The sequence below is a fragment of the Gopherus evgoodei genome, chromosome 2 (genome assembly GCF_007399415.2).
Source record: "Gopherus evgoodei ecotype Sinaloan lineage chromosome 2, rGopEvg1_v1.p, whole genome shotgun sequence".
Taxonomy (NCBI): domain Eukaryota; kingdom Metazoa; phylum Chordata; order Testudines; family Testudinidae; genus Gopherus; species Gopherus evgoodei.
The window spans coordinates 42709990-42731192 of record NC_044323.1 but is presented as its reverse complement, the minus strand read 5'-3'; the positions used below and the strand labels follow the sequence as shown (position 1 = coordinate 42731192).

General features: G+C 40.8%; 1 protein-coding gene across 2 annotated transcripts; it reads left to right on the top strand.

Annotated features, from left to right (window-relative positions):
* The first annotated feature begins 874 nt into the window (after window positions 1-874).
* Window positions 875-21034, top strand: SRI (sorcin). 2 transcript variants are annotated; one of them, XM_030550499.1, is made up of 8 exons: window positions 875-940; window positions 5945-6028; window positions 9511-9580; window positions 14043-14086; window positions 17803-17950; window positions 18142-18255; window positions 19250-19308; window positions 19859-21034. In XM_030550499.1, the coding sequence occupies exons 1-8, from the start codon at window positions 890-892 to the stop codon at window positions 19883-19885; spliced, it is 597 nt and encodes a 198-aa protein (XP_030406359.1). In that variant the 5' UTR covers window positions 875-889; the 3' UTR covers window positions 19886-21034. The 2 variants fall into 2 exon arrangements, with proteins under 2 accessions (XP_030406359.1, XP_030406360.1); XM_030550500.1 differs by lacking the exon at window positions 875-940 and adding an exon at window positions 8409-8505 and having other exon boundaries at window positions 5944-6028; window positions 9488-9580.
* Window positions 21035-21203: the final 169 nt, after the last annotated feature.

Here is a 21203-nt window from a genome sequence, read left to right as displayed (position 1 = left end):
GAGCTGGAGCTTTAAGAAAAAACACTAAGTATTATGAGACTCTGGATAAAATTGCAAGAGTTGGCAGCACGGGCATAGTCTAGCACAGGGGTAGGCAACGTAGGGCACGCATGCCAAATACGGCACGCAAGCAGATTTTCAGCAGCACTCACACTGCCTGGGTCCTGGCCACCGGTTTTGCACTGCATTTTAATTTAATTTCAAATGAAGCTTCTTAACCATTTTTAAAACCTTGTTTACTTTATATACAACAGTAGTTTAGTTATATATTACAGACTTATAGAAAGAGACCTTTTAAAATGGTTAGAATGTATTACTGACACATGAAACCTTAAATTACAGTGAATAGATGAAGACTCAGCACCCCACTTCTGAAAGGTTGCCAACCCCAATCTAGCAGCAGCAGCAGATTATCATGCACTCTCCCACCCTTCTTGTCCAGAAAGAGCAATAAAGTTGCGTTTCAAGGCCGGTTCTATGCCAGGCTGCAGGCTGCGCTGTCCCACAGCCCCCTGCACAGTGAGAGGGCGCAGCGCTCCCCGAGCTGCGCCTGCGTGTGGATAAAGTTTTTGTTTAAAAAAATACAAAAACCCGCCCGCTGGGGCTTGGCCGGTACCATTACAGCGGAGGGGTGTTCTCTCTCTTCTGAGCGAGCCAAAGGGGATAATTTCCTACAGTGGGGGTCTAACAGAGCAACAAACCGCGCACCTTCTCAGCGATCCGCAGTCGCTCAGGCCCCGCAGGGGGGAAGGGAGAAGCGGTGCCGCAAGTAGCGCGCCCTGCTCCGGGCCCACCCGGATGATGGTGTGACCCTGGCATCCCCGCCCGGCCTATGGTGCAGCTGGTAGGGACGGGAGGGGGAGGGGCAGCAGACAGTGGCGCGCTAGACATGGCGTATCCTGGGCACCCCGGCGCCGGCGGAGGCTACTACCAGGGCGGGGTAAGCGCGGGCCGGGGCCTTGCAGCCGGGCTGGGACGAGCCGCCAGCCCCGCGGGGCGAGAGGAGCCCCCGGGGGCTGTTCTGGGGGAAGGCCGGGAGGGGACACCCCCCCACCGCTGCGTGCGGGGGTCAGACACGCTCCGCAGGCCTGGGCGGGGTACGTAGTCGGGAGCTCGGCTCCCCTGGCCAGCGGGGTCTGCGCGCCCGCCGCACGGCGGGCGGACCGGCACATGCCCGCGGTAAAGCGCAAGTACCCGTGCAACGCCCGCTCCCCCGGCAACAGCACGGCCCTGTCCCGGCGTCCGGGGAGCGCCCCCCTGTTCCCTGCCTGCCAGCCCTGGGGCTACGCGGCGGTCACGCCATCGGCACTAGAGCCCTTGCCCCGTTCCCCCCGGCACTGATCTCGGTGCGTTCAGGTGCAAGGCGCGGGCCCTAACACCCTCCACAAAAGCGGGGGATTCTGGATTTTGAAGAGCCACCCAGCTTGATCTCAGTGTGTTCCCTCCCTAGTTCTAAAATGGTTCAGACTGAACTGCTTCCTAGGCCTGTTGAAAGCATTTGTGTAATCATGTAAACAGTTCTTAGATCAAAGGTAAAGTGGTTGGAGTAGGAGTCTTACAAGCTTGCGGGGGTTGGGAGAAGAATGAGTCAGACTAGGACATTTCTATAGCAAGCCTGAGGTGCTTAATGGTTTTGTTTTCCTGTTAGGGTCAGAAGGGGATTTTTGCTGCTGCCTCTGGCGCACCAGAAGCCCCTATCACAGCCCATAGTCTCGCCCTTTCCTGTTGCAATAAAAACGCTGCTGGCTCAGACAACTGACTGTAAATAGACTGATCTTTTGTTAAATAAAACTAATTTAGCTAGAATCAAAGCTCTGGTTAAAACATTAGTTAACATTTTAACCAGAGCTTTGATTTTAGCTAAATTAATTTTATTTAACAAAGGATACGTATAATATGCTATTACCTCTGCTGAGGATGATGGAAGAATATATCTTGAACTGGCTTTGCTGGAGCAGGCAGGGGATTCTAATCAAGTAGGCTGCTTTTCTGGGGTATTAGGTATCTACAACTATCACTGATTTCAATGACTTTGGTTAACACCAGCATGCTGAAAACATCTTCACCATTTCTACAGTTCTATTATTTACAGAAATACAGGATGTGCCATGGGACTTTTAGCGACCTGGAGATTGCCAGGGGGCAGCCATAGAGCCTGGCAGGCCAGACAGAAATGTTACATGGGGCTGGATCCAGCTTGCGGGCCCTATTTTGCCCACCCCTGCTCTAAAGCAAATTAATACTAATAATTTGTGGTCAGGGCCATCCTTAGGATTTATGGGGCCCTACGCAGTATTATTAAACTGGTGCTCTTATGCCCGATGGCAGCCCAAGCTCACAGCCCGGTGGGGGAGGGGGAGGGCGAGGGAGAGGAGGGACAAGACAGCAAAGGATAATGAGATGCCCGGCCTGCCTCACTATGGCGGAGAGTCTCAGTTCCCCGCAGAGACTCCCATACCCTCTCCATGTCCATTCTGCATGAGGAAGAAGGTACCTAATTAAAAGCACTGAAACTTGGGAATAAAAAATGTCAGTCACAGGTTTTTTGATATGCCCTGAAGTTTGTCAGAGATTTAGGGTACGTCCAGACTACCCGCCATATCGGAAGGTAGCGATCGATTTATCGGGGATCGATATATTGCATCTCATCTAGATGCGATATGTTGATCCCCGAATGTGCTCCCCGTTGACTCCAGAACTCCACTGGAGTGAGCGGCGATAGTGGAGTCGGCGGGGGAGCTGCAGACGTCGATCTCGTGCCGTGAGGACGGGAGGTAAGTCGGAATAAGATACTTCGACATCAGCTACGGTATTCCCGTAGCTGAAGTTGCGTATCTTACATCGACACCTCTGCCCTAGTGTACACCAGGCCTTATTTGCAAAAAAAACTTTGTAGTAAGGGTGAGTCAGCTGTCTTGCTGAATACAACATTACATATAATGGAATACATGATGCAGCTCTTCTCTGTTTTACGTTTTCTTAATTAGTATTTCTAAGCTGAATTTATATTTTAAATGTACTCTTAAACCTTAAGCCAGCATTCCAGATTACTACATATTTAACTCACTGAAACAAAGACATTATTTTAAATTAATCAGAGAGGCTTAGTGTGTTCATAACAATGTTCATTGCTTTCAGAAAAAGGGAACACTAATTTACTTTGTGTGATCTCCATAACAATAGACATGTTTATTAAATTTCACCAACTTTAAAAAATGTTTCCAAAGATTTTAGGTATAACAAGGATTTTATGTCTTACTAAGGTACTGGTTGTGCTGGAGGGTTCGCTTAAAACTAGTTCATCAGATAGTCAGAATTAAAGAAAGGGAAATGCTTTGTCCAGCTATCTGGAAGGGAAGGACTGTTGTCCCTTTAAGGGCTCTCATCAGTGGGGAGTGGGGGGAGAGGCGGTGAAGGGATGGACAGAAAGACCAGGAAGACTTGGAAGCACTATTTTTTTTTAACTATAGTAATTAAAATGTGTGTTTTAGATAAAGGAGGTCTTCTGAAGGATTTATTTTAAAAACTGTATGTCTGAAGATCCAAACATTTAAGGCTAAAGAAGATTGTGCATCTAAAAGTCTATGCAAGCATTTTTTAGAGATGTGATTTTATAATCTTCACCAGCACACTAATGAAATATTTTTAAAGCAAATTTTAAACTAAGCTCCTGTAGACTGACATGTTCTCTGTAAATATTACATTAATGCACAACTGTTTTTGTCAGTAAAGTCAGAAACTGACACTATAAACATTTATTTGGGCATAAGCTTTTGTGGGCATCTGATGAAGTGGGTTCTAGCCCACAAAAGCTTATGTCCAAATAATTTGTAAGGTACAAGGACTCCTTGTTTTTGCTGATACAGACTAACAGGACTACCACTCTGAAACCTGTCAGTATATACCTGGGGTTTGGCAAATGCCTGTTAAATGGCTTCATTGCCCCTTGAATGGCTCTTTAACAGTTTCAGTGTTGTGCTAATAGGTCTGGCAGGCTGGAGGCTTTTTCACTTTTAACTACTAGATTCCCTCTCCAAGGAGGACTCACCAGCCTGCAGGAAGGGTCAGAACAGTGATAGGAAAACAAGGTGGGTGGACGCTAAGACCCAGTGGTACCCCAGATTTTCAGGTGCCCTAAGCAGCTGCCTATGTTGCCTATGCCTAAGGACGGGCCAGTTTGTGGTGTCATCTCAGTCAAGCAGCATGCCTTCTTTGAACCTCACAGCACTAAAGCAGGGGTGGGCAATCTATGGCCAGTAGGCTGTTGCAGGATCTGAGGCTTGCCCCATTATGGTGCTCCAGCTGGGGAGCAGGATCAGGGGCTGCTCCATGTGGCTCCAGGAAGCAGCTGCATGGCCCCACTCCAGGCAGGGCACAGGGTTGGGGGCCACACCACACGACTCCCAGAAGCCATGGCATGGCCCCCCTCCAGCTCCTATGCACTGGACTTGCCTCCGCGTAGGAGCCGGAGAAGGGACATGCCGCTGCTCCCGGGAGCTGCTTGAGGTAAGCGCCACTCAGAGCCTGAGCCTCTCACCTTGCCCCAACCCTGATCCCCCTCCTGCCCTCCAAACCCCTCGATCCCAGCCTGGTGCACCCTCCTGTACCCCAAACCCCTCCAGCCAGAGCCTACACTCCTTCCCACACTCCAACTCCCTGCCCCATCCTCCTCCCACTCTCCAAACCCCTCGATCCCAGCTCAGAGCACCCTCCTGTATGCCAAAATCATCATCCCTAGCCCAACCCCAGAGTCCGCCCCCCCGTGCCAGAGCCCTAACCCTTGTACCCCACTCCCGCAGCCTGGAGCTCCTGCCTGCACCCTGAACTCCTCATTTCAGGCCCCACCTCAGAGCCTGCACCCCCAACTAAAGCCTTCACCCCCTCCCACACCCCAACCTTGTAAGCATTCATAGTCTGCCACGCAATTTCTATTCCCAGATGTGGCCCTTAGGCCAAAAAGTTTGCCCACCCCTGAACTGGAGTATAAATTTGACTCCCTAATTTAGGCATATTTGCTATGCAACTGACCGTGCTGGTGGCTGATTCAGATCTCCTTCAGATGAAGTTAGTGGAGATTACATATGGTTTAGAGTTGAATGTGGACAGGATAAAAACTATAGTGGTTTGCAAGGATCCTGTGAAAACATGCAAGATTCTAGTGAATAACAGTCATACAGCGAGTGGGAAATTGATGCTTTCTAAGTGGCAATATTACAGAAGATGGAAGATCTACACTGAAATCAGCACCAGAACAACAAGAGAAAGAGACATTCTGGAAGAATAAATATCTGAGGAGAAGGGGTATAAATCTGAAGACTAGATTCTGACTCTTAAAAATCTACATTTGGTCTGTGTTGCATTACAGCTCTAAAACATGGACATTCAAACAAAGAAACTACAGTCCTTTGAATTATGTTGTTATAGAAGAATTCTGAAAATATCATGGATAGACTGTGTAACCAGTGAAAACATACTAGAGAATTGAGCAAATGCTAGTGAAAAGAAAGATTGAATTTTCAGTGCGTGATGTATGTTTAAAGCCACGTGAAGGGAAAGTTGATAGAGAACAACACAGAAAAAGATCTTTGATGGACAGTGTGCTATCCTGCGTGGATCAAAAGGACTAGATTTGCAGAGGATCATAAAAAATGGGCTACCATGGTTGCAAACCTCCAGTAATGGAGATGCCATGTACAAATAATTTAGGCACTCTGTGCTACTATTAGATTACTGGGCTGACTCAAATGTAAGATTTTAGGTAGGCCTGCTTTACATTGTAGCAAGTATATACACCAAAGTTGTGTGCTCTCTTTTAAAGCAGTTATGTACACCTTTTGAGAAGGTGTATATAAAAATGACACTCAGAATTGATGCTAAGATTACAAATATTGTAGTCAACTAAAAGCATTAATTTTATCTAAATCATCTGTTTCTTGTTTTAAAGTATGGAGCTGCTCCAGGAGGACCAGTATTCCATGGTCAGACTCAAGATCCTTTGTATGGTTATTTTGCTGCAGTAGCTGGACAGGTATGTTCCCCTCCCCCCCCCCCCAAATCAAAAACTATTTGGTTGAAGTTATGACATAAGGCAAAATTATTCCCATTGTATTACAACTTAAATATTGGACATCAGTATTTGCCACAGAGGTGTATGTATAGCAGAACTTCCTAGCATATTGAAACTCTGAATACTGGAAACTGTGAGGACAAGCTGAGGAATCAAGTCAAAATTGAATTAAATACTGTTCTGAGTTTATGCTGTCTCACTTTAAAACTGTGCACATGGGTGAGGAGGGCCCATCACTTGTCATGTAAGAATCCAACTAGAAATGTCAGCTGCATGGATGGCCTCAATAAGAGCCAGGAGATGTTAGCAAGAATTAGGTCATTATGTAAGGGGATGGCTTCACTAGATGTGGGAACATGGGAGTACCAGAACCTGGTGGCATGAACTACCTGGAGTGGCTTGCTGGATAGAGCGAACAGAGTATAGGAGAAGTGTGCATTTTTATTGTTTTTAAGATATTTGCATCTTAATTTTTCTATGCCTGGTTTTGACTACTTATTTATTACTCTAAGGATTTGGTATACTGTAACTTTGTACTTTCCACATGTCTTTAAAACTTTTATATATTCCTATAAGTAACAATTTCTAATCCATTTTAAAAACTCTTATTTTAAACAAGTAAGCTCTCTAGAGCTAGAGGCTTTATTGTTCTGACAAAATAGACTTTACATCTTTCTCGTCATTTGTCTAATAAATCCTATGTACTGTCCAGTAAACAACTTGTCTATCTAATTGTTGGTTTATTTGCAGAAGCCCATTAATGCAGTTTCATGGGTGTAATTGTGGAAGTCAAGACATTCAGAGTTAAGGATCCCAGAGTACCCTTGGTCTCTATTCCCTTTTCACTATTCTCTTTCAATAATTGACTTCTTACAATCTACACGACACTTAAAGTGTAATAGCTTAAAAAATACACAGCTATTGAATCAATGCATTTTGGCAGCAAAAAAGACAAATGAGGATATTAGAACAAACCACATGAAGGTAGTCAAATAAGTACGTATGTAAGGATTCTGCTTATTTGTGAGGAATCTGGTTCTTCACTGAAATAAAGTAGAGACCTTTAGAAATGTTTCTTACTGAGCTAAAGAAGAATCTGTTATCTACCTGTAATGGTCCTTTTGATGAATAAACCTGTAAGCAAAGAGTGACCTGAATCGATAAAAGGAACAGGACTAAAGTAGTATCACGTGACCATCCATGAAAGTACTTAACAGGCCAAACCCACCTAACTTTTCAAGTCAAATTCTTATAGAATCTCAAACTGGTTTGACCATCCTTTTTCCACTTGCAGCCTCTTGTGACTCACAGTATATTTATTGCAGGATGAATTTGTACATCTGCAATATCAATTTGAGTGTTATGTCGAATTTATACTGGAAATTATCTTAAGGGAAAACCATATGAATGCTAATATCTTAGATATTTAAAAAAAAAACGAAACTACACTAACCTTTTTTTCAAAATCTCCATTCAGTGACTTGAATTTCTCTCTGTGGGAGCTGTTCATTTTATTACTGCTTGTCTGTAACGCCTTGTCTAATGTAAAGTTGGACTGTTAAGGTTTTTTTATGTAGGACTTGCCTTATAGCTCTCTTTCCAATTTCCATTCTTTCAGTTCTCCTTCACATCTTCAGGTTGTCAAGATATTGGCTTCTTGTTTTGATTCTTAATTTAAAGAATTTTAGAACGTGATTGACCACTTAAACTGATTTGATGTAATTGAATTTCTTATACTGGACTTTTCCTGTGGTTCTACCCCACCTGTATTATCATAGTAGTGTATATCGTTCACTGTCTATAAAGCTGGCCTGAAGACCAAAGATACTAGAAGTTGGGGAGCAGTGTATTTAATTGGTCAAAAGGTACAATTGCCTTTTGTAAGGTCTTGTAAAATGTCAGCTAAAATAAAAACCATTTATTTACAGGACATATACTCCTCTGAATATCTGGAGTTGATAGATAAGCATTCCCCCCCCCCCCCAACTAGTCTCTTCTGGAAGTACTATAGTTATAAATTTGAGGACTGATATCCTTTCTTTCTTGGATAATGTTATCTGGATGTCATCTGTAGTCAGCAGTTTATCATTCTTTCAGGCTTAAATTAGATATGTACTTGATATAAAAAACTCCCAGGAAAATACCGGGGAAAATTAGATAGGCTTCAAATATAAAACAACTCATGTTTTAGTACTTCATGCTTCTAGAATCAGTCAAGTCTATTTGCATCTAAAAAACATTGAATCTTAGAATGAGGTTAAATTGCACTTTAGAACTTTTTATGAACTTTAATCCTGGGTGTGAGGAATGTGACATGCAATTCCAACTCCACTTTTGACAGCTTATTGCTTTACCTGACTTGGCAGTTGTTCATAATCTCTAACTGGCCTTAAGAGGGATGCTTTGGAAGGAAATCGTATTCCTAATTGAGCAGATAGGTATTTTTTCTGTTTTATTCCTTTAAAATATTTTACTTTCTGCTTTAATTTGCTCTTAACAATTCACTGTTCCCAACCAACTTTTTTTTAACTGTCAGTCTAATGTCTATCTCGGGAAGTGGGGATGTATGTGCTCTGATGTAGTTTTATTTTGTTTTGTAGAGTCCTGTTATAGAGACTAGAATGCAAATCTTTAAACCAGGACTGCCTATGTTGTCCTCAACAAGCTCATTGCACTTTTAGTTCTATATTATGGTAACAACTAATCTTATCTCATGCTTCAGGAGTAAGGAAGGAGTCGTCCCTCCCCATGCATATTTGTATTCTTGAGAATGTCTTTCTCCTTCCTCTGAAGCATCAGATAGAACATAACTAGAGATGGGATACCAGTTTGGGTGGAGTGGTGCTCTGAGGTGGTACAGAGAATCCTCTGATGCCTTGCTAATGTCTTGCTCATATGTTCAGGGTCAAACTGATTGCTGCATTTGGGGTTGAGAAGAAATTTTCCCTCAACTCAGATCAGCTAGGACCTTGCTGTTTTTTTTCACCTCTGCAGCATGGATCTCCTGGTAGGATCATCTGGACTTGTTTCACCCAACGAATTCCCTGCTGTTGCAGGGGCATTGATGGCATGTCAGTATTTCCTGTTCTCTGCCTATGGCATGCAACAGTTCAGTTTTCTGACGATTAAAGTGCTTTAGTTTAACTGAGGTCATTGGGCACAACAGAGGTATTTGGGTGATATTTAAATAGCCTGTGATATACAGGAGGTCAGACTAGATGATCTAGTGGTCCATGCTGGTCTTAAACTCTATGAATCAACAAATAAAATAAATTTGGAGTGAATTTAAATTAAATTGAAATTAGTATGCTAGGTAAAGCCAGTTTTTTGTATAAGGTTCCATGCATAGGTTTAACAGTGAATGTGGATCTTGATGTGAGAGTTTATTAACATTTACTGATGAAAAGCTAACTTTTCCAGGCCTACTTTTCTGTTTTCAAAAGGATGGACAAATAGATGCTGATGAGCTGCAAAGATGTCTGACCCAGTCAGGCATAGCAGGAGGGTATAAACGTAAGTTGACAATTTATATTTGATTCATATTAGACAATCATTAGTTGTGCTGTCTGCATAGTAATTAAGTTCACATGGTAAAAAAGTACTTACATTTCTTTTTGAAAGTAGTCTAACTGCTTCCAAACATTCCACTCTGGAGTCATATGCACTATGCTGCAAGAACTTAGTCATAGGGAATAGTTGGCCCAGAGAACACTTTAGAGAAAGATTTTAGTTTTGCCTTCTCCCTTCCTACTGGCTCATCTGGAACTGCTAATGTTTCACCAAATTTATTTTGTGTTATCAATTAGGCTAGCAGATACATTACTATTAGATAATTTTAGGGCTGTTAATTAATTGCCGTTATCTCACGTGATTAATTTAAAAAAAATCACAATTAAATTGCATTTTTAGTTGCACTATTAAATAGAATATCAATTGAAATTTATTAAATATTTTGGATTATTTTCTACATTTTCATATAGTATTCTGTGTTGTGATTGAAATCAAAAAGTGTACAAAAACAAAACAATGTAAACTTCAGAGCCTACAAATCCACTCAGTCCTCCTTCTGGTTCAGCCAATTGCTAAGACAAACAGGTTTGTTTACATTTATAAGAGATAATGGTGCACTCTTAGAATCATAGAAGATTAAGGTTGGAAGAGACCTCAGGTGGTCATCTATTCCAACTCCCTGCTCAAAGCAGGACTAACCTCAACTAACTCATCCCAGCCATGGCTTTATCGAGCTGGTCCTTTAAAGCCTCTAAGGATGGTGATTCTACCACCTCCCATTCCAGTGCTTTACCACCCTCCTAGTGAAATAGTTTTTCCTAATATCCAACCAAGACCTTCCCTGCTGCAACTTGAGACCATTACTCCTTATTCTGCCATCTGCCACCACTGAGAACAGCCTAGCTCCATCCTTTTTGGAACCCACCTTCAGGTAGTTGAAGGCTACTATCAAATCCCCCCCCTCACTCTTCTCATCTGCAGACTAAATAAGTCCAGTTTCTTCATTCTCCTCATAAGTCATGTGCCCCAGCCCCCTAATTGTTTTCATTGTCCTCCACTGGACTCTCCAATTTGTCCATATACTTTCTGTAGTGGGGGGCCCAAAACTGGATGCCGTATTCCAGATGTGGCCTCACCAGTTCCAAATAGAGGGGAATAATCACTTCCCTCGATCTGCTGGCAACAGTCCTACTTTTGTAGCTGACATTGCAAGGTGTTTACTTGCCAGATATGCTTAAAATTCGTTTGCCCCTTTCTGCTTTGGCCACCATTCCAGAGGACATGTTTCCATGCTGATGACGCTCGATTTAAAAAAAAAAAAAAAAAGTGTTAATTAAATTTGTGACTGAAATCCTTGACGGAGAATTGTATGTCCCCTGCTCTGTTTTACCTGCATTCTGCCATATATTTCATGTTGTGGCAGTCTTGGATGACCCAGCACATGTGGTTCATTTTAAGAATGCTTTCGCTGCGGATTAGACAAAATGCAAAGAAGGTACCACTATGAAATTTCTAAAGATAGCTACAGCACTTGACCCAAGATTTAAGAATCTCAAGTACCTTCCAAAAATCTGATTGGGACGGGATGTGGAGTGTGTTTTCAGAAGTCCTTAAAAGAGCAACACTATGATGCAGAAACTACAGAAACTGAACCATCAAAAATCAACCTTCTACTGGTGGCATCTGACTCAGATATGAAAATGAACATGCGTAGGTCCACGCTGCTTTGGACTGTAATAGAACCAGTCATCAGCATGGACGCATGTCCCCTGGAATGGTGGTTGAAGCATGAAGGGACATATGAATCTTTAGCACATCTGGCACGTAAATATCTTGAGATGCTGGCTACGACAGTGCCGTGAGAATGCATGTTCTCACTTTCAGGAGACATTGTAAACAAGAAGCAGGCAGCATTATCTCCTGCAAATGTAAACAAACTTGTTAGTCTGAGCGACTGGCTGAACAAAAAGTAGGACTGAGTGGATTTGCAGGCTCTAAAATTTTACATGGTTTTATTTTTGAATGCAGTTTATTTTGTACATAAGTCTACATTTGTAAGTCCAACTTTCATGATAGAGATTGCACTGCTGTACTTGTATTAGGTGAATTGCAAAATATAGCACTGTACACTTTCAATTCTGTGTTGTAACTGAAATCAGTATATTTGAAAATGTAGAAAACATCCAAAAATATCTAAATAAATGGTATTTTATTGTTTAACTGTGCAGTTAATCACAATTAATTTTCTTAATTGCTTTACAGCCCTAGATTTTGTGAATGTGATATTCCAATGTACAATTAAGATTTATGTTGGACCAGGTGTTGTGCATACCCAGATTCAATATCCTTCCACAGAGTCCATTAGAAACCAGTATAAAAGGTCCCCTTGGAACAGGCCCTTTTATTGAGAAGGTCTGAGTTCTCTTTTCATCCCTAAGCCCACGGCTCCTTGAGTGTGTTTAGTACTTGATTTCCAGAGGATCAAGTCAAGGACTTTTTGATATAGTTTCTCTAATTAGTCTGTCACAGAATTCAGGGGCTTAAGTATCTAGTTGATTTTTCATTCTACAGTATTTGGCTGTCTAGGAGATATCTGTCTATTTCAGATGTTGGGTACGTTTTAACTCAGAACAGGCACTCTCCTGAAACATGAACTCTCTTACACACTACCATTTAGAATTCAGAATTCTAAGCATGAATTTCTGAAGTGGTCTTTCTGCAGCTCAGTGGCAACATCTATTTTACTAGATATTCGTCTCTATAAAATCTCCAGTGAAGGAGTTTTACACCTAATCCTGATATCAGCTGTTTGAGTAACGCAGGGTTTATCGATTACTACGTCAAATAGATGAATTTGATTACCTAGGACGTAACCTTTTTTAATATTGATCTTGTCTGCATGACACTCTTCGTACAAAGATAAGAGGGCTTATACAGCAGAAGCTGACATTACCTTCAGTTGAGTTGAGCCCTGTGTGTTTACTTAAGCATATTTAGTAGGTGTAGGGCTGCCAGTTTTGTTGGATGTGTTCCTGGAGGTTACACTGCATGACATAATCTTTAATTAAAGATTGATCTTTAGTTCTTGGAGACTCCAGGACAGTCCTGGAGGGTTCACAACCCTGAGTAGTTGGTTACAATGAGAAAACTTCTGTAGAATATCCCAAAATTATATTTTAATTTTTTATCCTGAGCAGTAAAGAAATCTGGAGTGAAGGCTACAACTCAGACTACAAATCTGGGTTGATGCTCTTTAGACACTACAGACAGAAAGTAGTGAGGTTAAATTTAGACTTTCCTAAACTTAAAGTTCACGCAACTGACTTTTGAAATTGAAAACAAATGCACAGATATTTTAATGTGAAGCTGTGTTCTGAAAAGGTACTATAAAAGTAGCAGAGTGATTCCATGTTTTCCTCTCATTGAATCCAGCTCTAACTTGTACAGTTATAAGTAAAGATTTTTCTTGCTGCCTGGTTTGGAAACTTAACTTGGGATCTGAAAGTCAAGCCTCCCATCCTTCTCTCACCTCCACTGCTTGCATCATCAGCAGTAATGAAGATTGTGTGGGCCAAATTCTCCCCTCCTTTAAACCTGTGCACCCCCATTTCTCTTAGAAAATAAATTCTAAATGAAGTACCAAGTTTTCTTAACTAATCTGACATGCAGCAAGACTAATAAGATTAGTGTGGATTCTCAAGCAAGCAGTTAGAATTCTGAATCCACCAAGAACAGATCTGTTTTGTAAGAATGTGCCATTTTTCACAAAAAGTCACTTTGCAGAGTTGACACACATTCATCGTGTCTAAAGCCTTGTACTTATAGTAACAAAACAACTTAAAGCGCAGTTAAAGGCTAGTGATCAGACTGCAAGAAAACAGCTCTGTGTCAAGCTTTTGAGAAGTTAAAAATAAACTAGTTCGATAACATGTATAAAATATTAAAATATACAGTGTTAACACATTTAAGAAAGTGACACCCGCATGCATCTATTGATGTTCACCAAAGAATGCTATGAGTAGACTTGATGATCCAAGTACCTGATATATGGTATCCACAAAGTTAAATTTGTGTTGTGAGTGGAGCTGAAAGCCACCAGTAATGGTCTAGATGTGAAACATTCTGTATTCCAACAGTTTGACTCCAGTCCAGGCTGTCCTGATCAGACTGCCCATTTTGATGGAGCCAAAAGCTTAGATGAGTTGAGATTGACAAAAATTTATCTCATTTGTAATTTAAGACTGGATTCCAAAAATAACAGGCTAAAATAACCACCTCTAGCACCACCCACCTTAGAATAGAAGGTCTTTTCTTTATTGGAATCAGAGTGAGATAGCTAATTGCAAGACTGCAGCTTTCCAGTGGGAGTGATGTCTTATTTCCTGTACATATTATGAAACCAAACTGAGAAGTCAGTAATTGATATTTACTGCTACTAATCTATTTTTCCCCCTCATTTAAACAGCTTTCAACCTAGAGACGTGCAGGCTCATGGTTTCTATGCTGGATGTATCCTTTGTCTTGTGTGTACTATATAAATATTACAAAAGGAAACTGCTGAAAGAACATTAAGGTTGCAAAATCAGGCACTCCTATATTAAGAAATACCAGAATTAATTTGCACACGCAATCTTAATTCTGCCCCTTGTAATACTTTCTTCTACAGGACCCTATCTCATTAAGTGCACAGAATGGACCTGCTCTGGGAAGGAATTGAGGCTTGTGTATTGAAGCAGGCTTATTGTCTGCAGGATGCTTCCTTATTTGTTGCAGAAGGTGGAAAATGTGTAGTGAGTGAGCTAGGGGATTGCAGGAAGAGAGAGTGGTGTCATGGTAAAGACACTTGAATGCTGCCCTGAAGAAATGAATTCTATCCTTTCGTCTGTACCACAGAGTTCCTCTGAGTTGGGCATGTTGCTTTAAACCAACTCTTCTCAGATGGTCACTAATCATGGGTTACTCATTTTCTGGCTGCCCAAATTGATACCCAGAGGATGAATTTGCTAAAGTGCTGAACACTCACAGATGCAAAAGTAGTCAATGGAAACTGCTTTGAACATATGAAGTGCTAAATAATGTTAAGTACTCTGAAAAATCAGGTCATGGATGTCTCAGATTGGGCATCCAAAATTAGTGGATACTTTTGACCTTAATCTCTTTGCCTCAATTCCCCACCTGTAAAATGAGCATATCACCGCCATTAACTTTAGTGAATCACTCCAGTACTGTAGTAATGAGTGCCATAGAAAAGCTCATGAGGATAATACTGTATTCAGAGCAGGTTTAGATAGTTTACAGTAAACAGGGCATGAAGCAACACAGTGAACAATGAGGAGAAAACAAAATGTTGAATAGTTGCTCATTAAGGGTATAGTCTACACTGCAGTTAAAAGCCTGCAGCTAGCCTGTGGGTCTCGGGCTAATTGGCTGTTTAATTGCAGTGTAGATGCTTGGGCTGGTGCCTGGACTCTAGGACCCTATGATGGTGGATGGTCCCAGAGCTCGGGCTTCGGCCCGAATGTCTACACTATGGTCAAACAGCTCCTTAGCCTGAGCCCTATGAGCGTGAATCAGCTGTCACGGGTCAGTCACAGGTGTCTAACTGCAGTGCAGACATGCTCTAAGTGAGCACAGTTTATCCTGGGTATTGAATTAGGCAAGGGTAACTTTATTCTGGTATTTCCTGACTTGAGTGCTTGACTTTACAACCTTCATAATGTTCTTTTAATGTAATTTGTGCATGCTTTTCTAGGAACTTAAAAGAACAAATTGAAAATAGAAATTCCTTCGTGGTAATATGGGTGAAAGACCCAAAGAGCAGTTGTCAGTGGTTTGCTGTTAGACCAGGAGGGAGTATCTAATGGAGTCCCACAGGGGCCAGTACTATTCAATATTTTCATTAGTTACTTGCATATAGTTATATAATTTGGAAATGAGACCAGGGTGGGAAGGGTGCAAGCACTTCGGAGGAGAGGATTAGAATTCAAAATGACCTCAAGTTGGAGAATTGGTCTGAAATCAAGATGAAATTCAGTAATGACAAGTACAAAGTACTGTACTTAGGAAAGGTTAAAAAAAAATTGGGCACGTTTACTCTTGAGAAAAGACGACTGAATGGGAGAGGGAACCTGGTATCAATAATCAAGTATGTTAAGGGAAGGGCTGTTATAAAGAGGATGGTAATAAATTGTTCTCTGCGTCTATTGAAAGTAGGACAAGTAGTAGTGGGATTAATCTACAGCAAGGGAAATTTAGGTTAGCTATTAGGAAAAACTTTCAAACTATAAGGGTAGTTAAGTTCTGGAATAAGCTTCCAATGGAGTTTGTGGAAGCCCCATAATTGGATAACTTATTCTTGAAATGTTAGCTGCTAAAGTCTAAGATGTCTCTATTGAACTTGTATGAACTGTGATATTTTCCCATGTTTTGGGCAGTTTTTCGACGGGGATGCCAGAAGACACATTTCTGACACAAAGGCCATGCACATGCCAGATTTCAAGTCCCTATTGCAAAGCATGGGGACATTAAAGCTATTCAAAGAAACGTCTGTCATAATTGTTATAATGGACAAAATGATGTATTTTTCCCTAGGCGCATTTTCAGAAATGGCTGAAATTCTCCAGGCTTTTGTTTTGGAAAATTTCAGACCAAATGGTTAAAGATTGGCAAAGTTATAAGTAACTGAAAACAGCATGTTATACTGGAAAGGGTCAGGCAATCTTAATATGTGGTGCTATCAGGCCTGTCTATAACTGCATTAACGTGAAAGCTCTGGCTTGAAGTGCTCTTAAACACATTGGTTAGCCTTTAGGCAAAATGAGTTGCTAGTTATTTGTTGTTAAGTAGAAAATCTCCATGGAAGAGAATCCAAGGTAGTATAACTCTAACACACAACTGGAATTGGAGGGATTAGCTACAGTAGAACCCCTATTTTATGAACATCAATTTTATGAATGATGGGTGATATTAATCTTTTCTTTCTTTTGCTAGCCAAGTCCTTTTTCTGCTACAGAGTGTGACTTCAGTTCTTTAGCCAGCATTCAAGTGGCTACACATGTTTGACAAGACTAGGGTTTGGAGGCAGTTCTCTCTCTCTCTCTCTCAAAAAAAAAACCCCACAACAACCAAGCATACTGTATACATTTGTTATGAACAGTTAACTTATGCATTATACCTATGTAATTCTGAGATGTTTGATATTATGAACTGAATACCAAATAGATAAGAGGGGTTCTACTGTGTTCATTTATAAAATTTCTTTGCACTGATGTGACTAATTGGTACTCCCTGCACTGATAGATCACTTGATATTTAGCATGCAGATAGCGCGATTTTTGTGACTGACAGAATATTCCTTCATTTTCCAAGTCAAAATGCCAAAGGAACAAGAAGGGAAAAAATACAAGAGGACGGTTGATTTCTTTTGTACACTATTGGAACTATAACTAATATTCCAAATGCTTTGCTGCAAGACATGATCAGAAATAAAATAAGAGGCGTTAGGACTTGTAGGCTCGCCCCTAACAAAATATTTAGATGATGAACTCCCCTATGGTTCTCTGGTCCTCTACCTTTAGAGTCTGCACAGATACAAAAATTTGGATCTGTATCCACAATAGTTAATTTTATATTTATCCACACCCACATCACCGTGTCTCACTGTTAAAGCCCTGCGCAGATAAAATTTGGATCCACATGCAGTCCGCAAAGATGATAAACAATACAACTGCATTTGCGGATATAAAGCAGACATCCACGGATTTGCAGGGCTCTAACTTATTTTACTCTTCATGCATGACCTGCAAAACAAATTTCTTATTCTTAGGATATCAAATACTAGTATATGCACAAGCCTTTATTTTATTGCTAGCTTGTCTGATGTTTGGACAAAGCTACAGCTGCACACTAATGATGAAAATGCATGGAAGCAGTACAGCACCAGAGAGATGATGCTGTATTTATTTTTCAGATGGATGGAGTACCACCTTTGGCTTTCTGATTGCTGACTTTTAGCCAGAAGTATTCTGGCTGCCTGAGCTCTTGGATAGTTCTGTACTGTAGAGGAGGGTCACACTAGCACAATGAAAAAAAAAAAAAAAGATACCCTTTGTTTCCCAAACTTAAGTAAATGAATTTCAATTTTGCATGACTAAATACAGATCCTAATTGAGGAATATTTAGCACTTGCTTGGAAATTAAACAGTTTTTCCTTAGCCATGATTCAGAGGGATATGTCTGGTACATTGGGATTCAATGAATTTAAAGAGCTCTGGGCTGTGTTGAACGGCTGGAGACAACACTTCATAAATTTTGACAGTGACAGAAGTGGTACAGTGGATCCTCAAGAGCTGCAGAAAGCCTTGACAACTATGGGTAAATTGTGAAACTTCCCTATTACTGGCTGTTGAAATTTCCCCTGCTTCTAATATCATGACATTGACTTGGTGGGATTTCCCAACATAACTTAATGTTTTGCATTAACTGGCACACAACAAATCTTCCCATAAAGAAGATCTCTGTAACTTGGTTGTCATTTCACTATTTTTCCTGACTTTTTAAATTAGGATTTAGGTTGAGCCCACAGGCAGTGACTGCAGTCGCAAAACGATACAGCACCCATGGGAAGATTACATTTGATGATTATATTGCCTGCTGTGTAAAACTCAGAGCTCTCACTGGTATGTTATAGAGAAGCATCTGGTAATGCATTTTTATTTTATGAAATCAGGTTAATCTAAGGTATCTCAAAACCTTAACTTCTTAATCCCAGGAATTGACTCTTCCTACAGCAGATTAGCCATTTTCAGTCAGAGCTGATACCGTATATTATTTACTAAAGTTCTCCCACTTGTCCTCTTCTGAAAGAGCTTAATCACTTCAGGGAAACCAACTTCTATACCACATCCCATAACCATAGCAGTTGTTATAAAGATTGTTTTGCTAGCCAGACCAGAAGTCTCTTCAACTATTCATCATCATAAGTGTGTGGAAAAATTCCAAACTGTTGCTTTGAAAGACTGAGGTTAAGAACCAAAGGAATTACCATCTTGGGAGATTCAACAGTAGCATGAGTCTCTTCCTGGCTGGGCACATCTATTGTCTCCCCACCTCTTTCCTTATTTCTGCTATTTTCTGTTTGTTCTCGTGTCATTCTCCCCCTTCACTTCTTGCTGTCACCCTTTCTCCAAAGCCCTCTCCATTGCTCTTCAGCTCTTCCCTCCTATCTTGCTCTTGTCCTATAAGAAAGCTGCTCACAATGCTTCCGCCAGTAGCGAACAGTGCACTTATAAGAGGGCCACAGCCTACTCCACTGAACAAGTGTTCACAGTAGAAGGTGTAGAGTGTTAATTATTTGATGACATCAGAGCTCTTCAGCATTAGCAAGAGACCTATTAATCCTCACAAAACCAGTCTCCAGGTCTTTACTGAGAAGAAAATCTGACCTATGGATAAACTGGCATTTCAAAACCTTGTGCCAACTGAGCAGTGCTTATAAGCAGCAAATTTTAAGTAGATTAGAGGATTTTTTTTGTTCTCTTTGCAAATGCAGCTTAGTAATAAAGGAGGGGTCAGTTTTAACCAGAAAGATAGCATCTAAATACTCAATGTATTGATAAAATCCAGTGCTTCCATTGATTCCAGTAATACACAATTCTTTATATATTTTTGCAGACAGTTTTCGAAGAAGGGATACAGCCCAGCAGGGTGTTGTGAATTTCCAGTATGATGATGTAAGTGCACCTCAGATGTTTGTTTACTCCAACCTAGCTAAAAGTGTAATGAAAGAAAAAGTATTTAGGACTGGAGCCAAAAATCATTACACTAAAGACTATTACAATTGGCACCCTTATTTACTATCATAGCTGAGAGCCCAAGGATAGAATAGGCATTGAGAAAGTTGTCTCTTCCCATCTGCTCTCCCCCCTGACCAATTGTGGAGGGAAAAAACATGGTGGTGCATGCTCCTCACTCTTCCCTCAGAAACAGTAGGTGTTATAGATCTTCAAAATATCATGTGCTTTCTTCGCTGGGATCCAGGTATACCTAGGTTTCTGTTTCACTCCTCTGGGTTGGCTTGTCCTCCCCTCAGTGAAGCTCTCATGCCCTTGTAAGCTTTTTTAAGCTTACCCTCATGTCCCTTGGAGGGGGAGTCTGCTCTGGTAGCTCCCTTGGGCGTGGCTCCCTGAGTATATGTGGAGAGCATTTCAAGCAATGTGGGGAGGAGGGGGAGGTTATTCTTGTTCCGCTCTGCTTGGTTAATATGGATGCGTTTTCTTTCAGTTCATACAGTGTGTTATGAGCATCTAATTGAAGAGGAAGGAAGATGTGGATGGGCATGATTAACATTCCACTTTGTGTTTTGCTTTGCACCTAAAGTGATCATGACTATGTAACTAAATATTGGTATTTGCATATTTTATAAAGATGCTGCTTCATATGTGATTTTTTTTTTTTAGTTTTGATAAATACAGATGAACAAAAATGGGTGTTTTAAAAACGAAATACCAGCTCTCATCCTTAATCTTATGGTTCTTTTTTTTAATTTTGCGTAAACTTGTAAATCACCTTTTATGTATAACTTAAATGATTATGTAAAACTTAAGGCTTTCTGTTGTGTGTTTACTTTCCCCTCTCATGAGCTACTAAAAACATTCATCAGAGTGGAACTTGTCTTATTTCCTGTCCTACATAGTAGCATGGAGCCATGGTGGTGTTTTTGTTCCATGACAATACTGCATCGAAGAGGCAACACAATAGGGTGATGATCATGATAGAAAGCAAGATGGAAAATTGGGAAACTAAGGTTAATCTGTAACCTGAGTTCTTCACGATGGACTCAGCTCATTTTGCCATGGATGGCAAGTTGCACATCCCTGTGAAGAGGCCATTCAAAGAACTTCTTTTCCCATCAGGTGATCTTGTAGTGGGCTGCTCTCATTGCCTTAAGAAAACTAACTGTTCAGTTTGTGCCACTTGAAAATAATATTGGTTTATATCTTCTATACATACATGCAGTTATTCACAGAATTAGGTTTATATTTCCCATAACTGTACCTTCAACTTCCACCTTTGCAAGCAAAAATACTTCAGCTTATGGAGGCTTAAATTCATGTTTCCTAGCTTAAAGGGCTCTTTACCTTAAAGGAAACGTAGGCCTTCTTTAAATGCCAAATAACCCAAAAGGCACAAACCCACTTTGTGTAAAATTCTTTGCAGCCCAAGGAGGCTCCCATCTCCTCAGTCACCTACCTAAGTCTTGGTGTTTTCCAGCAGCTCGTCTGGCTGACTCCATAGTTCGCCTGGCTTATTTTACTTTTCTTTTTGTTAAAACTGCTGTTACTCTAATTAGTAGTAAAATAACTTATTTTTGTGTTCAAAAGGGTTGATATGAAACAGTTTGATGCTTTTAACAAGAAAATAAAATCGCCTGGAAAAATTGTTCCAAGCTAGCACAAGGATATTGAGTTTTTAGTGAGTGCTTATCTAATGTTTTTGTTAAAAGTGCTAAACTTTCATTAACAAGAAAGAAAGATGTTTCACTCTGAGTAAAAGCTGTTAACTCAAAATCAGTTTAGTTTTTTTTACTAATCAAAATGGTTTGAAGTTTTTTTTTCAGCATGCCTGT